Source organism: Pipra filicauda, unplaced genomic scaffold (assembly GCF_003945595.2).
Source record: "Pipra filicauda isolate LSUMZ 115617 unplaced genomic scaffold, ASM394559v2 scaffold148_size1903560_pilon, whole genome shotgun sequence".
NCBI classification, from domain to species: domain Eukaryota; kingdom Metazoa; phylum Chordata; class Aves; order Passeriformes; family Pipridae; genus Pipra; species Pipra filicauda.
This window is the reverse complement of record NW_024103973.1, coordinates 1801865-1825390: the sequence shown is the minus strand read 5'-3', so window position 1 is coordinate 1825390 and position 23526 is coordinate 1801865. Positions and strand designations below refer to the sequence as shown.

Genomic DNA, 23526 nt, shown 5'->3' with positions numbered 1-23526 from the left:
TAAGCAGGGCTGGTGGGTGATAAGGGCTGTTTACCGAGTTCCTCCTTTGTCCAAGAGGAATTTTAACATTTCTGCCACAATTTTAAACTCTGCCTTCATTCTTGCTGTTGTCAGGAAGGGGTTGAGCTCTTGTGCTGCCCTTCCTCGGAATATCTGCGGGTCCCAGCCCGGGGAGGCTTTGCCTTGGTGCTGTTTGCTGCCCTAGGTTATCCATGCCCACTCACCAAGCTGGAAGAAAAGAGCCCTGCAGCAAGGAGCTTTTCCTACAGGCAGGGGGTGTGCTGCCCTCACAACCCCGGGGAGTTCTGTCCTGCCTGTGCCAGCCCAGACCCCAAAACACGCAGGCTATTTACTGGGAGAAGTCAGCTTACACAGCTCTTTTACTGGAGCTACACACTGTTTGCAAGGACCCCCTTTGCCTTGGCTTCAGGCTGTCCCCCATTCCTGTTCCCCAGCTTTCTAGCTCTGTTTCTGCTTTCCCAGTTTGGAGTCTGCAGGTTTTTCACAGCAGGGAGACCTTATCTCTCTTCAGAAAGCTGAGGTCATGCTCACAGCTCTCTCCAGAGCCTCTTGCACAGCATTAGTGTTTTCAGTGTGGTTTAGCTTATTGTTGGTGCCATCGCTGTGATGAAAGGGCTGTGGGAGACTCCAGAGATGGCAGAGGCTGTGCTTTGCTAACCACGGCGCACAAGGGACTGCCTCGTCCCAGAGACCTCAGGGGTCAATTGGGTTCACATAGAGCTGTATGTGGGTGGACCCAGGCTGGAAGCGTGCTTCTGCATCCCAAGTGAGAGGGACTTGGGAGCCAGGTTCTCTGATTGATGTGCTGGGTCCTGTTTGCTTCAGATTTCCTGTTCTCATCTGTAGAGAGAAAAGGCCTGATGGTGGATCTATTTGCAGTGTCCCCCTGCACCAGTGTGTGGGTGGGGATAGGACTGGGGATGGGGGTTAGAGCCTCCTGAGAGAGGACTGGCCACTGTGCCAAGAGCAGCACGTAAAAGCAGCCAATGCAAAATAAAGCACATCCATCTTGTAACTTCATCACATGAAGCGCTGGCCTTGAGGAGAAGAAATTTTTCAGTCTGTTTTTGAGCCATTGCTGCTTTGTACCATGTGAAGTCAATTCAAGGCAGGCTCCTTTCCAGCTAAATCTGACACCAGGAAATGTTCTTTTTCTCCCCATTTGCTTCCCGCCGTCCTGGCCCCGCTACAGGACAGCTCTGTGTGCAGCTCCGTGCCGAGCAGCCCTGCCGATGCTCCCCAGCCCGTGCCTCCCGCAGCAGCCTGGCTGTTGGCTGGCTCCTGCTCTTCTTTCCTCCCTTCTTTCCTGCTTAACAGCTCCTTTATTTACCCTCCATGCCTAAAGCCAGTCGTGCTGTCAGCTCTCTTTGCTTCGTTGGGAAACACAACTTAATTGGTTTCTCCTCACCCGCTCTCAGCTCCTGGAATGAAGTGATGCTTCAGGATGTCCCCAGCTTTTAGTAACACGTCTGACATATCTCCAGCCTTTTGTCCTCCCTGATGTTGGAGATCTTTCTGAGTCACTTCCCTGAGACAAGCTTGCAGACCTTTCTCTGGGATGAGAGCAGGATGGAAAGGCACAAGAACGAAGCTGGGATTTCCAGACAGTGATTGGCGTTAATTTATCTGTGCTTAAAGAACACCTGCCCACGTTCTTCTCGAGTTGTGTGAGGTTGCACAGGCAGCAGAAGTTGCTATTGCTGAAGCTTTGGTGGTGGTGAGGTAAGGCTTGTGTCTGGCCAGAGCCAAGCTAATGGGTTTCCCTTTGCAGGAGGTGCCACCCCACCTGGGCTGCAGGGCCCTGTCTGTGGTAACGTGTGTGGCACACTGAGCATCTCCAGGCTTTGTTGCTCATCCCGCATTAATAACTAACGAGCTGTCGCTGATGGGAGCAGGCAGGCTGCCAGCCAAGGCTCTGCTCCTCTCCAACACCCACCAGCTCTCCTCTGTGGTATCAGCACCCACAGCACATTGTCACTCTGGTCACTGCACGCGCGGTTGGGTGCTGACACGTGCATCGTCTCACTTTGTGCCGCTCCGCTGTGAGTGGGGGGGGAAATACTGTTTTTTTTCAATTTCATCTCACATTTGAAATGTACATTTTTATATTAAATTTTTACTACAGGGAATTATTTTTAATTATAGTGAGCTGGAAGAGGATAAAATAAAGTTGAGTAAGTGAGACATATGTGAAGAAGTCATGGAAACCTGATCATAGAAGTGGAAAGACACTCCTAGGACACTGGGTATTGTTCCCATGAAACAACATATCCTAATGTAAAGAAAATTGTGATTAAAGCTGTTAATCTTCTGCTTTTAATGAGGGGAAAGGAAGGGAACTGAATATCTCAAAGGCAAGATCTTGAATTTTGTACAGTTTGCCCAGGGAGGGTGACAGAAACCCCATGTCTGGAAATGATCAAGTTTTAATGGTGCAAAGTTGTCCTGGCTTGGGGACATCACTGCTGAGTAGACAGGCTACCTGTGTCATTTTCATCCTTTGTTTTTCTGACCAGGGAAGCCACTCACCAGCAATACCCCCTTGCCTGGGATGCAGGAGAGAGGGTAGGGTAAATCAGCTTCCTGACCCGGTTCTGAAGCTCCTGGCTGAATGTGGGATGAGCTGTGGGATGGTGGTGGGAATGAATGACCTCTGGGGTCTACTTGATCATACATCTCACCTATTCACTTTTTGACACTGTTATTTCAAGTCCTGATTTATCTCGTTTATTAAAAGCCAAGACCTCTGATACTCTCCTGCCATCTCTCATCTCCTGGACAGGATGTGTCTAGACGGGAAGAAGGCAGAAACCTGCACGCTGGCTTTTTCCACTTAGGAGTGCTTATGCTCCCAGCATTGCCACTATCGAAGCATGGACTGTTGGGTTTGTCCCCCTTTGGAGCTAGTGATCGATGTCCTGAAAGTTAAAATTTGGCTAAGGAGTCCTAAACTCCATTAGAATAACTATCTCTAATGCCAAATCTGGGGCTCTGGAGATATGAATTATTCTTAACATCTTGTTGCCTATTGAACTGCTTCTTAATCATATACTGAAATAAGATGGAAACAGCAATGAGAGCAGTGGCTTTGCTGAGGCAGAGCGCCCTTCCACGGTAGCTGATTAATTAAAGTATTCACATGAAATGGTACCTTGATTATTTTTTAAGGAAACAGCCAGAGGCGATGCCAAGACTCTCCGACTGGACGCAAACCAGACGCTGGGGTGTGTGGGGGTCGCTGTGTGGTTTAGATCTGATGAAAGGCAGGAAATGGGAAAATCTGGCAAATCTCCCTGGCTTGACTTAACGGAGCCTCTTGACTTTTGCTGGAGTGCATTTTTTGTGCTGTAATGGCCAAATGGAAATTTAGACTTGAAGCTGGATCCGAGTGCTGGTATGCTTAGCTGGCTTGTACACAGTGGTGAAAAAGAAGGAAAGGTGTTTGAAAATTCCAGCCCCTGGATTTAACTGTTGCTTCCCTCTGAATTCCTTCGTTTTACGTTAGAGCAGAGAAACCTGCAATGGCAGCGTTAACTTTTCCCTTGCTTTTTGTGTGGTACCTTATTATTTCTGAGATGTCTCCCTCCTGCTACCCAAGTGAAATCTTATCTCATTCCTCAGAAGTCAGTGGCGCTTCATTAGTGCAAATTAATTCAGAATCCTGTGTGGTTGCTTTAAAATAGACACCATTGACCCAGCCTGTGGAAGAGCATTGAGTTTTCAGAAATAGAAGCCAATTTATCAGCATTCCCTTTAACCTCTTTTTCTTTGTCGGGGGATGTTTTCAGCCAGGTTTGTCCTTCGCTGTTACCCTGGTGAAGGGGTGTGATGATTAGAGGGATGGAACACCTGTCCTATGAGGAGAGGCTGAGACAACTGGGATTGTTCAGCCTTGAGAAGAGAAGGCTGGGGTGACCTTATTAGTACCTTATCAGCCTTTTAGTACTTGAAGGGGGGCCTACAGGAAGGCTGGAGAGGGACTTTTTACAAGAGCATGTAGTGATAGGACAAGGGGGAATGGATTTAAACTGAAACAGAGTAGATTTAGATTGGATATTAGGAAGAAATTCTTTACTGTGAGAGTGGTGAGGCCCTGGCACAGGTTGCCCATAGAACTTGTGGATGCCCCATCCCTGTAAGTGTTCAAGGCCGGACTGGATGGAGCTCTGAGCACCCTGGTCTAGTGGAAGGTGTCTCTGCCCATGGAAGGGAGTATTGGATCTAGATGATCTCTAAAGTTCCTTCTGACCCAGACCATTCTGTGATTCTGTGTTGTCCTTGCAGCCCTGCAGATAAATGCTCGGATTCAAGCCTGTGAAGAAAATCTCACAGACCACAAGCTGCAGGAACAACAGCCCCTTAAAAGAAGTGTTAAGAATAAGTGATATTTGCAGTGAACTAATCTAATGTCTGTTAAATTGCAACCTGTGGGCTGTTCTTTCATTTCTTCTTGTGCTTTCCTCCCTATTCTGCTGAGCTGCAGCAAGTGCTGCTGAGCAGGGTGGTTAAGATTCCATTGTAGTGTGACTGTGGTTTTTGTAGCCTCCCTTAATTTAATTTAGCTTTATATGTTCAGACTATAATCAATTTTTATGCTACTTTAATAAGCAAATTTATGCTATCAGCATGCTAAAGGGACTTGTCATTCACAGCTTCCCAGTCAATCAACCATTTTCCTTATTAGTGAAGTGCTCAGCTGTCCTAAATTCAGTAACAACTCTGCAATTACAGCTGGCATGTCAACCTGAACCAGGCGTGTGCATGGCCCTTGCCTGTGCTGGCCCCTGGAAATGCTCCTCGTGGTGCAGTAAAGGGACAAGCAATTGCATATCCCAAAACATTGGGCAGTCTGACTCAGCTGGATTGCCAAGTGTTGTTACAGCAAGTATGGACTTTTAGTTCCTCCCTCTAAGAGACAAATCCTGCATTTGGAAATGCCTGAGCATAAGAAAGGGTTGAGTTTAGTCTCTGCAGGCCAGTGACTGGCAGGAATCGCTTTGCTTTCTTATTTAAAGTGCAGCTCACTGAGGCATCTCCTTTTTTTCCTCTCCCCTCCTCTTGCAGGAAGATTTGCCTTCACTGTAAGTGCTCCCAGGAAGAGCACATCGTAACAGTTATGCCTCTGGAGATGGAGAAGACGGTCACGAAGCTCATGTTTGACTTCCAGAGGAATTCCACTTCTGACGACGACTCAGGCTGTGCCTTGGAGGAGTACGCGTGGGTCCCGCCCGGCCTGAAGCCCGAGCAGGTAACGATGACACCACCCAGTTACCAGAAAATAATTGTTCTAATATGTTCTTTGGAAATAGTTTTCCTGATTTTTCTTCTAGGGGCGCAGGCATGTGGCTGTTTCTGGTGCACTAGAGAGACTTGAGAGACAGATCTGGTCTGAATGCACAAATGGAGCAAAATACACATGTGATCCTTGCAAGGACCTGTGGTTTTCTGCATCTGTAGATGTAATTGGCAACTGAGAGAGGGGAAACAAAATACTTCCAGGGTGGGATTTGTTGTGGTTGTGCGAGGGAAAAGATACAGACATATCTACTTATGTTTCATTGGGAAAAAAACGATGGGACTCCAGTGTTCCCCAGGGACTCAGTGCTTGTATTCTGCCCTCCTGGATTGCTCTGTGGTAAGTCCAGGGCAGACAGTCAAAGCTGGTAGATTACTATGAAAAATGGGCCAAAGGCTTTGTGGTTTGGGTTTTTCAAGCATGATGTTTGTGCCTTACTGGAAGGAATAGCTCAAATAAAGCTCAAGTCTCTTGATGCAGGAATTGAGCAGGATGGATTAGACCTCAGCGTGCTGTCTGTGTGGAACAGGCATTGATTCTATTCCTTCCAGTGTACATGATTCCTTTGGTTTTTATGCTAGTCTTCTATGTGTTCAACTCAGAACTTAATTTGCAGAGGAGATTGCAAAATGAGCTTAGCCTTGATAATTGCTATGGCAATCATTTTAAATTGTGTAAGGAGGCTGGGAGAGGGTGGAAAGCTTTCATTCTTACTGTTGTAGTTGCTGTCCTTAAATACTGTGTTTTCATGAGCTTTTATTCAGACCGGCTTAGGCATTTCCTGAAATATTTTGGCACTACCCATAGGCTGTAAATATTATCTGTCTGATTAGAGAAAATCCAGTTGTTTGGTGGTTTGGGGTTTTTTTTCTTGTCTTTATAAGCCTCGCTCAGCCTTAGCTTGAAACTCCACAGCACCGTGTGTTTCATTTGGTGCCATCCAACCGTGCAGATCAGGCAGCAGCCTTGTTTTCTGTCACCTTCCTTATGTTAGAGGCTCCTTTTGTGCCTCCCAGGAGGCACAAGACATGGTGCGTGGACAAGTGCAGATGGTCCTGAACTAGCTCTGCTGGTCCTTCATGCTGTGGAGGACCTGAACCAGTTGAGTTTGAGGAGTCCTGTTGTGAAGGATCAGACCCAAGGTGGTGCCACCTGCTCTCTGCACTGTTTTCTGTCCAGGCGTGACAGTGGCTTCTGGAGCCCAAGCTGGCCCATGCTCCTGTTGTTTTGAGTGGAAATACAGGTATTTAGTGACAGGTGGCACCTGACCAGGTAGATATGGTGTCTAATAAGTACAGCATGGCATGGACAGCAATTGAAACCCACTTTGAGCATGGTGGTGACATATTCCAGAAGACCTGTGTGCTTCTTTGATACTTCAGGTGCTCTTTAAGAGCTCCTGTGCTATCAGGGAGTTTGGGATGCTCAAGAGAAAATAGAAATCCATTAGCTCTATCAGTAACTACTGACATCTCATGCATTACCCAGGTTAATGTACTTTTAGGTTCTTCCAGCATCTATTTCTTGCAGAAGTCACAGTGCTCCTCAATACGAACACTCGTTTTCTCATTATGCTCCTCGGTCTGCATTACTGGGCCTCTTAGCAGATTTGCCACTTCAGGCCTGTCTCTAATCACCATGGAGATGAAGAGCAGCCGTAAGCGGAGCCGGAGACAGGCACTGAAATCTGTCCAGCAGAGCTCATTCACCAGCCCTTCCATGAGTTTTCATAAGTGAGATGAGCCACTAAGGAGACAAAAGCGAGGTGTGACTTCCCTGGGCTGTGCAAGAGCCAGGTGTGACTTCTCTGGGCTATGCAAGAACCACACTGCAGGGCTGGGATTTGTCCCTTGGTGAAGAGCAGCACCCTGAATTTCATAGAATCATAGAATGGTTTGGGTTGGAAAGGACCTTTAAAGGATCATCTGGTTCCAACCCTCCCTGCCATGAGCAGGGATGCCACCCGCTAGATCAGGTTGCTCAAAGCCACATCCAACCTGGCCTTCAGCACTTCCAGGGATACAGAATTTCTCCAGGAGTTATCATGTGGCTGGGGTATCACAGGGCTGGGAGTGTCCCAGTGTGCAGGAAGGGTCATTTGCTTCCTGAGGGGTAGGAGATACCTCTGCAGTGACTCTCTGGAGCTGTGCAAGGCTGCAGACAGACCTGTGGCTTTTTGGTCAGTGAGTCAGGTGTGTGCACGTGATGTGGAGCCCCCGCAATGCTATGTCTGCCATGGAGCAGCTGGTGGGCTCCACTCTGGCTGAGGACACTGATGTCAGTCTGGGCTGAAAATACAGATTTGCAGGCAGAGAATTCTGCCTTCTGCTGTTTCGCTGTTGTATTTTTTTGACGTGAAACAGATGAAATGAAACAACTTTTTCTGCAATATTCTACTTTATTAAAACCTCTACACAGCATATGAACTGGGGAGGTAAGTGTTCCCCTGAAAGACTAATGCAGTTTTCTTATTATACTTGGACGACAGCCTTCCTACCTCACTATTCTTGGGAGACAGTGTTCACATCTCACTCAACGCAGCAATTTACAGGATTTCAGCAGGAAGGAGTTGGCCTGCAAACATGACATCGGTTTTTGGCAGTATCCACAGGTCATTGCAGAATTTGGAGAGTCCCTTCAATCCAAAGCTTAAATTATTAAGTGTCATCTAGAGGGGAATTGACTCAAATCTATAAGGTTTCACTGGGTTCCTGGATACTAATTCAGGCATCAGCTGGTCTGTGGTACCTGTCAACTAGTCAAAATTTTGTTGGTTACTCAGTGCCCACTACTGAAGAGAAAAAAAAGCATTGGTCCAGTGTTCACAGATATTGATCCAGACATTGAAATGAGGAGTGGAGCTGGAAGTTGTCCCTTATATTATGAGTCATCAGTGTGTAAGATTACAGAGTCCTTTACTCAAAAGCCATCTATATTATATGTTTCTAAATATGTTCATAACACAGGGATTAAGACAGCAATATAAAAAAATTATAATACCACTGCATTAAGGTAGGATAAAAATTCATCTGGAAAAGCAGCTAAAACATATGCCATTGCTGCTCAAGAAGAGGGATATAAACCGGAAGGACACTGGAAGTACTATTTCGTTGAGGAGACTAGAAGAGCTTGTTTTGTCCAGCCTAACAAATTGAAGGATTATGATCACTCCCTGTGCATTAAAGGAGGAAGAGCAGTTACTCAAGCTCCAACTTTGGCACAAGAAAATAGATATAAATGGGCTCCAAATGCATTCAGGCAGGAAATTGGAAGAGATTTCAAACCATCAGAGGTGTAAGGCTCAGTGGCAACCTGCCAACAGGGAGAGCGATGGGTAAAAACCCGAGACTGAGCTCCATAAATTACAAAGTGATTAGAAAATATGGTTTCTTGTAGTAGCAATCAACTACACAGGATGGCCAGGAGGCTCCTGTGGGGTCTAATCCCACTTGGATTGGACCTCAATGAGAAGCTGTCGTATGGCAGAAGAGGGACTTCTCTTGTGGAAGATAAGGAATGGCAGAGGTGGCTGTACAGAAGCTCTGGACAGAGGCTTTGAGAAATACTCTTTCTCTCTGCCTGCAGTTCAGTGGTTGGATAAAGAAATAACTGTGAGAGTCTTGAAATGGGCAGACACTGATAGAAATGTGTCCTCAGCAAAGCAAGATCCCAGACTGAGCCTGGCTGCAAAGTCAGGGGAGGCAACTTCAGGAGCCAGTTTGTCTGCTGGGGCTGGCAGTCTGACAGCTGATTCTCCCTGGACTGACATAAGTTTTGAGGGCAGATGCTTAAAAATAAGTCCTTTTGTGATGTGTTTTTCACATTTTTAGGCAAGGAAGGCATGTGTAAATACATGTGAATGTGCAGCCTTGAATTCCTTGCGCCTGTGGTTTGGAGAAATCCAAAGGGGTTATAACATGCCAGCTTGAATTTCTGAATACAAGGGATTTTTGAGGATTTCTATCTTTATTGTGTCTCAGTAATAGGAGCAGCTGGTTATGGGCAGAGATTTCCAATTAAACAAAAGATGGAGCTCTACTTAAGCTGTGGTGCAGCTTTCTGTATGGCTCCAGCATGCCAACATTTGAGACCCTTGCATGTGCCATAAGAACTTACGTCCCTTTTGTCAGTACAGTTGCTCTGGTTGAGGCCCTAAAAAAGTTATGAAAATCTCATCTGAACTAAAATCAGCAGCGTGAAGGTTCAGGGGACGATTTTCCTCTAAGGCAGCTGTTAGAACTTGGACCTCAAGAACTTTGCAGTGGTGTGAAACTCGTAACTGTCACAGGGAGTTTATTCAGGGGCTGACATACATGTTAATTCCTCTTCTGGGTCTTTTGCAAGACCTGCAGCAAGGGCCTGAGTTATAAAACCTCCAAGTTTCATCAGTTGCTGTTCAGGTCACGCAGTGAGGAAAGGAGAGTGGAGGTGAACCTACATTGAACGTGCATTTACACCTTACCTAAAGATACCCATTTTCACCACCCTGGTGTGGTAGAAAGTACATTATCTGGGCCAGGCATCTCTAGGGGGACACGTGTCTCATTTGTGCCTGTGGGTCATGGTCAAGTGCATTGTACTTTCTCGTCCTTTCTTGAGACTTCTCAGTTCAGCAAACTGTTTCACTCCTCAAGAGACTAAAGTCTTGCATGCAACAAGGAAGGAGTAAGAGAGACCAAAGCAATCCCGTGCCCCAAACATATATAGTAGTGGGAGCAGAGAAGCTAATTTATAAGGACAAAAGCTCCATGAAGAGCTCTCCCTTCCTGGCAGGGCAGGGTGGATGGGAAGCCGAGTGTGCTGAGGAGAAGCTGTAACTCATGAACCCCAATCCCAGGAGCTGCAGCTGCCTCTCATTTTGCCCCCTAACACACGTGCACACTGGAGTATTTTAAGCCAAAAGCCGCATTTCAGCACAATTTTAAAAGCTCTCCAGTTTCACTTTGAGGTAGCGGTAAGTCCATCACCTTCTCAGTGAACTCTCTCGGTATCTAAATAGCCTGGCAGTTAGCGGCTCTTATTTCAAGGCTGGAGCTGTCTAAATCCAGCCTCCAGGCATCAGACTGTACCGAATGCTTCCCAGCTGCTGGATGGAGCAGCAGTCCCGCACATGGAATGCTTTTTCCATGTGTGATGCCATTGCTGCGTGACTTGGGGGCGGCTGGGGCGGGTTAGGAGATCCTAGAGCTATTCCTTCTGCCCTGGAGCAGAGTGAATGGAGGAGTGTGAGTACATCCATGCTGCAAAAGAAAACATGACAAAACCATGTGTCTGGGCTTTTGCTCCATTTCTGTATCCTGGGGTGTTGGCCTGATCATGGTGAACCCATGGAAGCTGTTAAAATTACTTAATCCTTGAATAATCTTATTATGAGGGAGGGAGTCAACTGCTTTTGGTGGGCCACAGAAGTCAAACCACTTACCTGACATGGTTTGCTCAGTTCTGAAATTTGAAGCAGCTGTGTGGTGGTCAGCAGAGGTGAGAGGCAGGGGAGGAGGGAGTGGGAAAAGGAAACTGAAAAGCCCTGAACTGCACGATATAAACTTGTCCTGGAGCTTTATTCCACCGTGCAATTACAGCTTTTCCATGTTGCAGCATTATGCTAGTGAGCTATCCTGTGCCTCAGAAATCCAGGAGCATTTTAAGTGTGATACACGGGGGAATGATCAACAATGATCAATGCAGCAGATGATCATTATCACTCCTGATGCTCCAGGGGACCCTGAGCCCTGGAAGAACGGCTCTGCCGGTCAGGACCTCGCAGCACAGACCGCTCTTGGATGCTATTGAAAGGAGTGATCTGGCTCCTTTTAATCCAAATTCAATTTCTGCTTAAAAAAGAAAAATCATGTCATACACTTTCACAAGTCTAAAACGTGTGGATGTACGGCCTTCATTCAAATGTTCCTCTTTGATGCCAGCAGGAAGCAATGTTTCCGCGGGATCTCTTACAGACCAAAAGCTGCTCCAAAGGCTTGGCAGGAATGGATGTCATTCTCAACTGGGGAGCAGCAACACTCAGACGCCTCGACTGCCGTTAGCCCTGGGAGAGGAGCGTACAGAGAGCTGCAGAGCGTGCCAGAAAAAATAGCACTTAGAAAAATTATTTTTCCTTTGTTCCCTGCCTTTGTCCCTCTGCCTTAGGAGCGGGTTTCCAAGAGCAAACCCAACATTGCAGGATGTCGGACTGCCCGGCGCCAGGGATTGCATCTGCCTCCCACCGCCGTGTGCCGGCACATGGGCATGCTCATGGATCTGGGGGTGATACAGGTCTTCTCCCAGCTGGGGTTTCAGGGTCTCGGGGGGCACTCCGGGTCCCTCTGGGGTGCGTGCCTGGCTGCATCCCCGCTCTTGGCAGACTTAGCCAGCAGTTCCCACTCTCCTCTCTGTTTCAGAGCATCTGGCCTTGCTGTAAGGATTGTTTTGCTTCAAGAAATAAATAAGTGCTTTGTATCCTAATGGCCTTGAAAAGGAGGACGTGCCAGATTCAGGCCAAAGCACACTGAACCCGTTTTCCAGGCTCACACATGCTGTCATCTGTGGAGCTCATGTGTGAGCTGACGTGTACGAGCACTTGCAGTGTTTTGCAGACACATTGGCAAGGTTATTTGCATGTGACTTGTTTGGGATATTTCCCCCTTGCTTTTCTAAGGAAGGCCAGCAGGAATGAGAGAAATACTAAAGCATCAGATTTGTTTCTCTGTCAATTTTAAGTGCTCGGTGTAAAAGATCATTAATCCCTGATATGTGTTGTTCCGAAACCGGCACTGGGGAGGAGCAGGCAAGCCACAGGAGCAACCCTGCTCGCCTGGGCCAGCACAGGCTTGTCAGAGCCACTGGCTGCCTTCCCCCCTCTGCAGCCAAATCCTGTGGGAGCTCGCACGCAGCGAGCCAGGGACAGGACCACGACTGAGTGCACGCACGTCAATGTGCCGACAGCTCCCCGTGCTGCTGTGCTACATCCCTGGGTGGTGCGGGATGGATTGCCAGGGCTGTGGTACCCCAGCATGGTCCCAAGGGAAATGATACTGTCCTGGGCATGGGTAGATGTCAGACAATGCTGTGTGCCTGTATTTTGGACAGGCTCCACTGTGTGTGATGATTTACTGCACTGTGCCTGAGCAGTGGCTGACGCACCAAGGTCCCCTTTTTGGGGACATCTGTGTGCAGACACCGTACTGCACACAGTGCAGCACGTCCTGCCCTTGCAGGGCTCTTTGCAAAAACCTTGCAGATGGTTTTGCAGTTTGTTTGGTTCCATGAAAGCCAGGTGGGATTGCCCAGGTGGATGTGCCAGAGCTGTGAGGACTGAGCAAGTCGGCACCCGTGCCAGGACACCTCGTGCTCCTTTGTAGTCCATCCCAGCAGCACAGTCATTCCAAACAGCCCAGTTTGGTGGGTGCTTTAGGAAGATGTGTTGTACTCAGGGCGAGTACAACCAAACACTGCTTCCCAACAGCAATTTGTGGCATAAGAAAAATGATATTCCCCCTCCACCTCCTTTAATTCATTGATCAAAGAGATCCTTCATCAATAGCTTAAATTTACAGGATGTTTGCAAACTTTTTCTTCTAGGAGGTGTAAGACGTTGCTCACAGACGCTCATGTGGGTTTTGTCTTTGGTCACTCTGGGACTGTCAGGACAAGCTGCAGTCCTGCCTTTATTTAGCAGTCGGGGTAGGTTTGTAAACAGTCAAAGTTAAACTGGAAACACACCCCAAACCTAGGAAGACTGCAGAACACAAAGGCATTTGTAAACTAACGTAATTACTTTCCTCAGTGCCTTTGAATAAAGTTGGCTCCACTTAAAAGGCTTTTTCTAACCCTCATTTTACATTATGTTCTTTCCTTTCTCCTGGTTTCTTTCTCTTTTAATTTCTATATCCCTCTCCTGTCCCATGCCCCCTTCCCCTTTTTGCTTCAAGCAGCTGTTAATTTCCGAAATGCGTATCAGTTTTTGTTAACAAAGCTTGGTGTTTGGACGTTTCCCTTTTGAAGGTGATAATAACACCCTGGGAAGATGGATATCTGCTGTGCTGAGTTCTGGCGACACAGAGCCTGTCCGAGTGCCTGGGAGATCTCCCTGGGGCAGGATGGGGCTTGCCCAGCTGGCCAGTGTACCATGGCACCCAGCACCCACAACTGGCCTGGTGTCCAGCACACTGTCCAGCCCATCCCCCTGGCATCTGCGGCCTCGTGATGTTGTCTGAGGCCTTATTTTAACTTACAGAATCACAGAATATGCTGAATTGGAAGGGACCCACAAGGATCATCGAGTCCAACTCTCAACCCTGCATAGGACCATCCCCAGGAGTCACACGATGTGCCTGAGAGTATTGTCCAAATGCTTCCTGAGCTCTGTCAGGCTTGTATTCCAGATTCCTCTGCAGTTTCTCTCATCCAGATGTGAGTGGAGGTCAGAGCGAAGTCGGGCAAATGGAGAAACTGAGGATGAACCTAGTCTGGCACCACGAGTGGCTCCTGTGTGTTAATGATGCTTGTTTGGTTAATCTTGGGCAGAGCAGATCTGTTGCGAGGGGCAGTAGGAGTGTGTAGAGCTGCGGTGTTGTATGGCAGAAGTATTTAATAATAAAACAGTTACAGATACTGCACGATTTAAAAAGGAAATGTTATCCATCTGAGGTCATTGCCCCTCGCTGTTGTCCTTGTCTGGGTGCAGCTCATGTTGCAGAGCGTGTAAGGGCAGTGAGGAGCCGTCCACCGGTGCATGGGGGGTCTGGCCCTGGCCCTGCAGGGCTCCCCAGCCACGAGGCTTGTGCGTGCTCCAAACCAGAGCCGGACGGAGGAGGAGTTACTGTAACGTAAAACAGTGACCTTTTGTACAAAAGCAAAGTGCAGACTGAGCAGTTTTCGTTTTCCAGCAAGTTAACATTTTCTGCATGCCTTTTCCCTGAAAAACCAGACTGATCTGAGAATCCCCTTTTCCTTCTTTTATTTTCCTTATTCTTGAGCCAGATGCTCACTTGGCGGGTCAGAAATGCAGCCGGCTGAGCACAGAGGCAGGGATGCTGGCAGCCTGTGGCACTGTCCCTCCCAGCCTTGGCTCTTCCAGCCAGGGAGCTGGGTGCATGCCGTGGGAACGGGTGATGGATGGGAAAGTATTATTTGCACAAGCGTGGCTTAACGTCAGCCTGGGCAAGGGGTGTCCTTTTGCTCTTCATCTGCACTCTGGGTGGATCTCTTGGGATAGGAGCAATGCCCCAGGTGAAAGGATCTGTGCAGCCCTCTGGTTCAAGTTTGTCCCCAGGAAGGATGGTGGCTGGAGGAAGCCATTGGCAGGCATAAGGATTTCCTCCTCATGAGATGTCCCGCAGGCGCTGGGCAAAGAGTGGCAGCTGTCTCCATTCCATCCTGTCCATGGGCACCCCTGCGGAAGGTCCCCCTGGCTGACGCGGATCCAGAGCAAACCCTTTCAGGTTATTTCAGGCAACAGAACACAGGTTGGAGCCTGTTATATTTATTTTGCTTTGCTTCTCAAACCAAATTGCCCATCCCTGCCGAGCTATGTTGTGGGTCTGATGGGAACCAGTTCCTGCGGACCTGCTGAGACTAAATGGAAAACTTCCCACCGGAAACAGGAGCGGAGCTGGGCACATACATCCTGCTGTACTGGGCTCTGGGAAGGCAGCACCCAGGCTGCTGAAGGAAGAAGAAAGAACCCCCAATCCTTGCTTTTTGCCCAGGGTGAGCGTCTTAGGGCTCGTTGCTTTAGGAATTTGGCAGCTCTTCAAAAAAAAAAAATAATTTATGATCTCCTTCAACTTCAAGGACTCAGTGGGCAAAAAAATTTCATTGCAAGAAATAAAAACACAAACTAACCAATGTGAGCACAGTGCACAGTGAGCAGCCTGTTTGCACGTGGGGAGTTTGGCAGGAGAAGCCAGCAGGAGTGTGTGCCGGCCGGGCAGGCAGCAAGGAAGCCTGGCAGCCCAGTAAAGGATAATGGCATCTGGGACATCACTGGAGATTTTCAACTGCAAACTCTGCTACAGGCTTGCTGCATAAACTCATGGCGCTCATTTAACATTGTGATGCTGCAATTAGTCCTTTCCAGTATGTATATTTACCACCTTGTGTAGCACATCATAAGAATTTAAGCGTTTTCAATGTGCTTTGATGTCCCTGGATGAAGGATGCTCTATAAATGCAAAGTAAGTATTCCAATGTACATAGTTTGTTTTCTTTTTAACATAACAAAATACTTTGCAGCCATTCTTTCTTTGACAGTTTCCATAGCTGGTGGGTCTGTTTCTGCTGTGCCTTAGCAAAACAAATTTAGGGTTTTGCAGTGGCATATGCTCAGCATATTCTTCAGCTTCATGACACAAGCAGTTCCCTTGTCATCAGCACTGCAGAGTTACGGGTGGAAATCTGCTAAAAATCTCCCTTTCTGGAAAACATGATGATGGGGAAAGGTGGATGGTGACATCAGTTTGGGGAGGAACATAAATTGAGAAAAGCACTGGAGCAGCTCTGCTTGCAGGTAGCTCTAAATGAGAGCAGGGAGTGAGGTGAATGCAAAGCAATTATTCCTGAATAAAGACAGGTTTGGATATTTATTCTGGAATAAAAGAGTATTTCTTCCTGTGGAAGGTAAGTATGTTTATAAGCCACCTCTGTCAACTTATGAGCCTACAGGCGAGCTCTCTTGCCAGCCACCCCTGTGTGACCTGACCCTGGTGTCCCCACCCCTCCCATTGACCCACGGCAGCTTGTCATCCACAGATGCTGTGGGGTTGTGTGGGCAGAGAGGGCTTCTCTGGGGAGAGCCAGCACAGGTGGTGCTTTCTAGGCCAAAGTCCAAAACATACAGCGAGGGAAAAAGCTGATCAGAAGCTGCTGCGAAGGAAGTGTCATTTGGGAAAAGCCCTGTGAAAGCTGCAGGCGGTGCAGCCACTCCAAAATGAATTGCTGAGAGCTGAGGGAGCATCTCGGGTCTAATCCCACCGCGGCAAAGGCAGAAAGCTGTGTGTGCTGGCAAAACAGCCTGCATCTCTGTAGCCAAGAGCAGATTTAAGGAAGCCAGCCAGCCTTCTCCTCCTGCCCAAGCATCCAGAGGCATCTGGGTCTGCAGAGAATTGCAATCCCAGCCGAGCTCTCCCTTACCTCTCCTTCTCCTGGTTCTTCCCAAGCCGTTCAGCTTCACTGTGGCCATTTCAGCGCAGATCAGCCAGTGAGTCCCCTCCCGGTGCTGGCCCGGCCCTTCAGTGCACGTCCCAGGTGTGGCAGTCGGAGGAGAGACGCTGGGGTTCAGGGTGTGCTTCCTCTCCGGGCTGCACTGCGCTCCCAGCGCCGGGCACGCCGTCCTCCAGCCTTTTTAATAGCCGATTTTAATTATACGCTCTGAGACAAAAGAGAAAAACTAAGCCTTCCAACAGATTTTTATCTGCTGTTTACTTCCACAAATTGCTGCAGAAAAAAACCCGGAGGGTTTTGATGGAGGTGGAGGCTGAGATAGCCGGCAACTCGGAGGCTACCGGGGCGCAGCCTTTTTAACCTCCCCAGCCGAGGCAGGTGCCGACACATCCCCGCAGCCGGCGCAACATGCTCACGCTATGGAGGCTGACCGAGCAAACGGTAACACGCCTGCCGCCTCGCCGGGGCTGCCACCCCTCTTCCTCCGAGGAGAAAAAGGCAGGAAACCCAGAGCAGCTCCTGCCTGCCTTTCCATGCTCAAAATCTTTGGGAAGACCCAGCGCCCACTGGCTCGGGGGGTTGGCTGCTGGCTGGGCATGGGGGCACGGGCTTGGCCGGGGAACCCCTCTGCAGTCCCCTCTCTTGCTCCGTAGGTGCACCAGTACTACAGCTGCCTGCCCGAGGACAAGGTCCCCTACGTCAACAGCCCGGGAGAAAAGTCTCGCATAAAGCAACTTCTGCATCAGCTGCCACCGCATGACAATGAGGTCAGTGTCCAAAACTCCTCGGACATCAGCAGGGCTGCGGGCGGAGAGTGGATGCACCTCCTGGGGTTGCTTGTGGGGAAGCATGGCTCATCCTTTCTCAACTCCTTTTGCTTCTTGGGGGGATTTACTTGAAGTTTGATCATGTTGCTATTTAAGTGGCTGTGTTTGCTCCCTGCTTTGGTTGTGTTGGAGGTGGAGAGTTGTTTGTTTCTGAAGTTAAAAATTTTTCATCAGTTCTGCAGTTCTCTGAAATAAAAGCATTTTATCAGCCCTTGGAGGCCAAAACCCCATTAAAAGTGGCTTGTAATGCTGTTGAGATCATCTAGAGACAGATACAAAGTTGTAAAAGCCTTTTCCCAGGTGCTGCTTCCAACTCACCTTGGGAGTGGGAGTGAGTGTGCCAAGGAGGGGCTTCACTTGGGCTGAGCCTCATGAGCTGGGAGAGCCTGGCAAGCCAGAGGTTGAGTCAAGACCAGTCAGAGCAAATAAACATTCTTACGTCTTACAAGAACGATGTGAGGCAGCAAAAAGGGTCTGGTCTTTTGACATCCTGAGCTCACCAGTGAGAACGCTGGCTTCCCGCAAAATTTCCCTGTGTAAACAAAAAGAATCGTTTTCATGCTGCTTTCTGAAGAAGCCGCTCTGGAAAATACATGCAGGTAACTTGTTTGGTCTAGGTCAGATTTTAACAGGTTTGCCTGCGCGTGGCTGGGTGCCACGGGCACAGCACAGCGCTGCCAGCGCAGGGGGAGCTCCAGGCACCAGGAAGGGGCTTCTTCCTATACACCCTCAGGCCCCGACCTGCCTGCCTGCTTGCTTTCCTGGCATCTGCTTGAAACCCACAGCCTCTGACAGCCAAAAATATGAGAATAAATATGCACAAATGATGCTACTGCAACCCATGTTGCTGCAAGTTAGACACACAAGTCTGTGTGTATTTTCTGTAAATTGGCACATTTTGCATCCAAGTTCCCCTCATGCTCGATTTTGCTCCTTTGAACACTCAAGGTGTGTTGGTTGCTCACATGAATAACCCTGCTCGGCTCCATGAATCTGCTCTCCTGCATAATGGAGACTGGATCGGGCACTGGTACTACACGTGGCTGCCTTGACTCTCCACTCGTATTCTCCATTGAGGTGCAACCAGCCAAGAGCTAAGCCTGCAGGATGAAAATAGCCCGGAAAACCTCAGAGTTTTATAAGCTTTGGGGAGATGGCATCATTCACTGTATCATTTTATTTTACTTATTTCCTTATTACCTTCCAATGCAAAGATTTTGGAAATGTACAGACTTGACCCTGTGCTGGAAAAATAGTTCACAAATCACTGAAACTCCGTCATTTGCACAGGGAAAAGGGGCTGTGCTCTGGAAATGCCAGTGAAATGTTTTGAAGACCTCTGCTATAGGAATCTGGTGGAGAAAGCAGGAAAACCATCACTCCAATTGCTGGTCTGGGTAGGACTCTGAGAATCTAACTTCTAAGACTTTTCTGCAAACTGAGCAGCCAAAAAGCAACCTTTCTCTTGCCCTTTCTTCTCATCTCAACCTCTTGAAATTCCGACCAAACCCCAGATGACCAAAGCCCAGACACCTGCATTTCTCCTGTGTCCCCTGAGCCAAGGGCAGAGTTTGCATAGTCCCCATGCTGAGGTTTGCAGGGCCCGTGGGACTGCAGCTCGCTGTCTGGGGAGCCAGGAACACTCCTAACACTGAGCATCACTTGTGTTTTTTAGGTCCGCTATTGCAATTCATTGGATGAGGAGGAGAAGAGGGAGCTCAAACTCTTCAGCAACCAAAGGAAGAGGGAAAATTTAGGGAGAGGCAATGTTCGGCCATTCCCTGTAACTATGACAGGAGCCATCTGTGAGCAGGTGGGTAGCAGCTGATGAACTGGCACTTGAATCAGTGAAGCACCTCTCCTGTGAAGGCAGGCTGAGAGACTTGGGCTTGTTCAGTCTGGAGAAGAGAAGGCTCCAGGGAGACCTTAGAGCCCTTTCCAGTACCTAAAGGGGCTACAAGAGAGCTAGAGAGAGACTTTCCCTATCACAAGGAGAATGGCTTTAAACTAACAGAGGGTAGGTTTAGATTAAATATTAGAAAGAAATTCTTTACTGTGAGGGTGGTGAGACTCTGGCACAGGTTACCAGAGAAGCTGTGGCTACCCCGTCCCTGGAAGTATTCAAGGCCAGATTGGACAGGGCTTGGTCCTGGTCTAGTGGAAGGTGTCCTTGCCCATGGCAGGAGAGGTTGGAACTAGATGATCTTTAAGATCCCTTCCAGCCCAAACCATTCTATGATTTTATGAAGCTCGCGGGAGAAGCGCCCGCTCGTGACCCCACCAGGTACGAGCACTGGGGTCTGTCAGGAAATGTTTCAAGAGCACCCTGCAATATTTGATGTGGAGTAGTCACTTCAGCTCCTGGCACTCTGCAGGGGGTGGTTGTGAGAGCATCTGCTTGGTAATGGGTGGCAGTGGGTTCACCCACACCCCCCGTTAGTCACCAGCTTTTCTGACAGTGCGGCGGCCAGATCAACGGAGGGGACATGGCCGTCTTCGCCTCGCGAGCGGGACACGGTGTTTGCTGGCACCCTCCCTGCTTCATCTGCAGCGTCTGCAATGAGCTGCTGGTTGACCTGATCTACTTCTACCAAGATGGGAAGATCTACTGTGGCAGGCACCACGCCGAGTGCCTCAAGCCCCGCTGTGCCGCGTGCGACGAGGTAAGAGCCAGCTCACCCCAGCATCTGCCGCTGATGCTGCTGCCTGTGGGGGTGGCGCAAGAGGGTTCCCCTTGCTCCCTGGGTGGCGTTTTCCTCTCCATCCATCCTGACCTCTGCATGGAGGCATGCACACAAAATATGATGGCTTGGCTTTGCCAAAGGTTCAGCCAAGCTTTTCCTGAGGTTTCGGGTATTCTTTGTTGCAGTATGCCTAGGACTGTTCAGAGACAGGTCCTTGTCTACACGCAGGGAGCTGGGGGGGTTCTCTGTTTCCAGTAGGAGCACAGCCCCCATGCTGTGATTTTAGCCCAGGTGGGTGTGGTGGTCCTCCTTTCTCCTCTATTTTCCCAGAAGAAGCCTCTGATGGGATGAGTGCTGTGTTTCCTACAGTCAGTCATGTCTGAGCATACACACTAAGCTGAAATAGGCTTTAAGAGAGGCGATTAACAGGCTATAGGAAGCCGAACAAATGGAATACAAAACTGATATAGAAGACCATACAGAGTCGTCTCTGAGCATTTCTCAAGTGTCAATCTCTGTTTAAAAGGCTGGTGAAGGAAATTGTTCTGGTTTTTAAAGTTACAAAAACCATAGTGTGGAAAACCATCTGTACTATAAAATACCACGTCCTATCTTTGCAAGCGTGTAATAGTAAATATCCAAGGCTATATGCACTTCATATCTGAAGAGCATTGACGTATGTATCCAATTAAATTTGTAGCATTACCAGTGAAAAACAACCTCTAACCATTCGATTGGCCCTATTTCTTTGTGGCTTAGGCTGGGTAATTTTTTTTCACGTACTTTTTATCCCTGCAAATTCTTGTTTAAGTCTTTCATTCAACTCCTTCTTTAACACGCTTTTCTTCTCCTGAAACATCCAATGCTAATTGTGAGAAAGGGTAATTCAGGGCTAAGAGGATCTGCAGGTGAAAAGGTTTTAGTGTGCCTTGTGACAGGGCAGAGAACGAGGGAGCAGAGCCAGGGCTTCTTGGTCCCTTGACTTGGCTTGGGAGTTGAGATGGAATGGGGATGTGAAACAGAGACAGCAAGAAAGCATCTGCTGAAAATATTTTAAATGGCTGCTTCACCAGCTCCCCCTTAACAGTGCTCTGTGCCTCAGTTTTCCCACTGGTATAATGACTGCAATCACCTTGATAAGCACACAGGGTAGGGTACTGGTGACTGTGAGGAGCCAGGTAGCTCTGTCTTCTCTCTCCCCCATAGAGCTGCCACTTCTCCTTGTGCTTTTGCTCATCCTTTGTGCTCAGGTCCCTGTTTCAGAGATGGGTAAATGTGTTCCAGTAAGTGGCTGCTCTGTTCTTCAGAAGTCCACCAGATCGATAGGTTGTGTATAAGCGTGTTTATTACCCTGATCGACCCTGTCAGCTGATGGATGAGCTTCGAGCACGTTACTGCAGCTCTGCCTTAACGCTTTGCAGTCCGGGCAATAACTTGCTCCTGAGGTATTTGCATTTTAATAGATTTTCCTATGAAAGGATGGATGCCCCTGCCACAAGCCAAACCATGGGAATTTCTCGCGCTGGACTGGGGTGGCTAGCTGTAAAACTTGGAGGTTGTATGAACAAATGGGAATAGCTGCCACGCACAGACCAGAGGCACAAAGGTTGGTGTCTGTGTCCCAGGACCCCTTTCTGACCAACTCTGCTCCACGTTTGTGTTTTCCCCCCAGATCATTTTTGCTGACGAGTGCACAGAGGCCGAAGGGCGGCACTGGCACATGAAGCACTTCTGCTGCTTTGAGTGTGAGACAGTGCTGGGGGGGCAGCGGTACATCATGAAGGATGGCAGGCCCTACTGCTGCAGCTGCTTCGAGTCCCTCTACGCTGAGTACTGCGACACCTGCGCCCAGCACATCGGTACGTGCCAGCAGTGCCAGAGGGCAGCGGGGCAAACCTCTGCCTGGGAGGTTGTTTCTGGCAAGAGCTGTTGCTTTAAGACACTGTGGGGCTGCAGGCAGGACTGCCTGTGGCTGGGGTCTGCTCCAGCCTCTTGTACCCCTCTCCCATCCCACCAAGGAGGTGGCACAGTGATTTGTTTGGTCAAACCACTGTTTATCCCTTTCTGTAGTCAGAGAGGGGAGAATTAATTATCAGAGGGTACCTCAGGAGCTGTGGCAGCTAGTGGTGAAAGCCTTCCCTGGCCTAATGTAACGCACGCTTTTTTTCCTTTAAATCTCATTTTCCTGTGAACAGCCTGATTCTTCAACACAGATTTTTCCCATCCAAGCTTGCCAAAAGATCACTGTCAGAAAAGGTGCTTGTTCATTAGGCATCATTATTGTTTCTGTTTGCCTTTTTAAATCAGCCCTGCAGATAGGTGTTCTCAGACAGAAAGAAATAACTCATGAGGGTCCATCTGTGTTTCTAGAACAGTGGTTTAAAATGCACTTTATTCAGGGGGATATGCTGTCCCCCAGCCGGGTGGGCTGGGAAGCACCTTGCTGCTCTCCCCAGTCCCCTTTGCCACTTGGCTGAGCACTTGCTCGTGAGCATGCAGGCAGCTCTCCCTTTGCCCACAGAGGTGAGCTCACATGTTCAAATATTTCAGGGGCTGCAGAGAAGGAAAAACCAAACATTTTGCTCTTGTGCACCAGCCAGATGGCACAGGGAGGGGAAATTCAGGGCTTCAGTGAAGCACTTGGGAGGATGCGTTTGCTGTGACCTGCAGCACATCCTTCCCGAAAGCTCAGCTGCAGAGCGGTGAAGAAGCAGCTGTTAACGCTTCTCACACACTCCCTTCTCTTGTGCTTCCCCATCTGCTGATCTTCAGTCTGACCAGCTGGCTGGAGCCTGCTGACTGTTAGGTTTTCAGGCTAAAATCCCTGTTTTGGTGCATATTTGTACATTTCTAGCAAAGGAGGGTCTGCAACCGTTTTGCTGCAAGTTGCTCATAGCAGTCATTAAGTGCTGTGCTTAAGAGCCACGTAAATCAGAGGTAAGCATGTGCTTGTAAGGTTTGGGTTGGGTAGGTGAGGATAGAGAAAGGAGGCTGCGCTCCTTCCTCTGCAAGATGGCTTTGGGCAGTGGAAAAGGAGCTGATAGGATCCCACCCACCGTCTTGTCTCTTAATTGCCCACAAGTGTAGCACTCCAGTCTGTATAAAAGCATTTTACTCGTTACAAGGGGAGAAAAAACCTGATTACACCAAACCTAATTTAGGCTGGAATAAAACAGACCATTAACATACTGCTCATTTATAAGTTATCTGGCAGCACTCGGCCCCCCAGCGACACGGCCGCGGCGGGTGTGTGAGCACATGCTGTGCAAACAGGGGGTGCAGCACCCGCCGTGCTGGCCAGCCCACGCTGTGCATGGCAGTTTCTCAGGTAACGAGGGTTTTTGCCATGAGCAGCAGTTTAAACAAGTGGATAAATGTTATAATTGAAACCTCAGGAGCTTTGCTCACGGCTCAGACTGAGAGCAGTGTGCAGACGTGTGCCCCCTGGGGTTTTGCTGGTGGGGGACAGACTGTTTGCATCAATTCCCTTACTGAGCCCAAGGCGGGCTGGCGAAGCAACCCAGGAAATGCATCTGGGTGC

At 48.7% G+C, this 23526-nt stretch overlaps 1 protein-coding gene across 3 annotated transcripts in view; it reads left to right on the top strand.

Annotated features, from left to right (window-relative positions):
- Positions 1–23526, top strand: part of PRICKLE2 (prickle planar cell polarity protein 2) — a 105642-nt gene that overhangs the window by 67493 nt on the left and 14623 nt on the right. For all 3 annotated transcript variants that reach the window (XM_027723012.2, XM_027723015.2, XM_027723013.2), the window contains 5 exons: positions 5086–5269; positions 17128–17241; positions 18977–19114; positions 19761–19964; positions 21658–21844. In XM_027723012.2, the coding sequence (XP_027578813.2) occupies positions 5086–5269; positions 17128–17241; positions 18977–19114; positions 19761–19964; positions 21658–21844 (827 nt within the window). The remainder of the gene's footprint in view (positions 1–5085; positions 5270–17127; positions 17242–18976; positions 19115–19760; positions 19965–21657; positions 21845–23526) is intronic.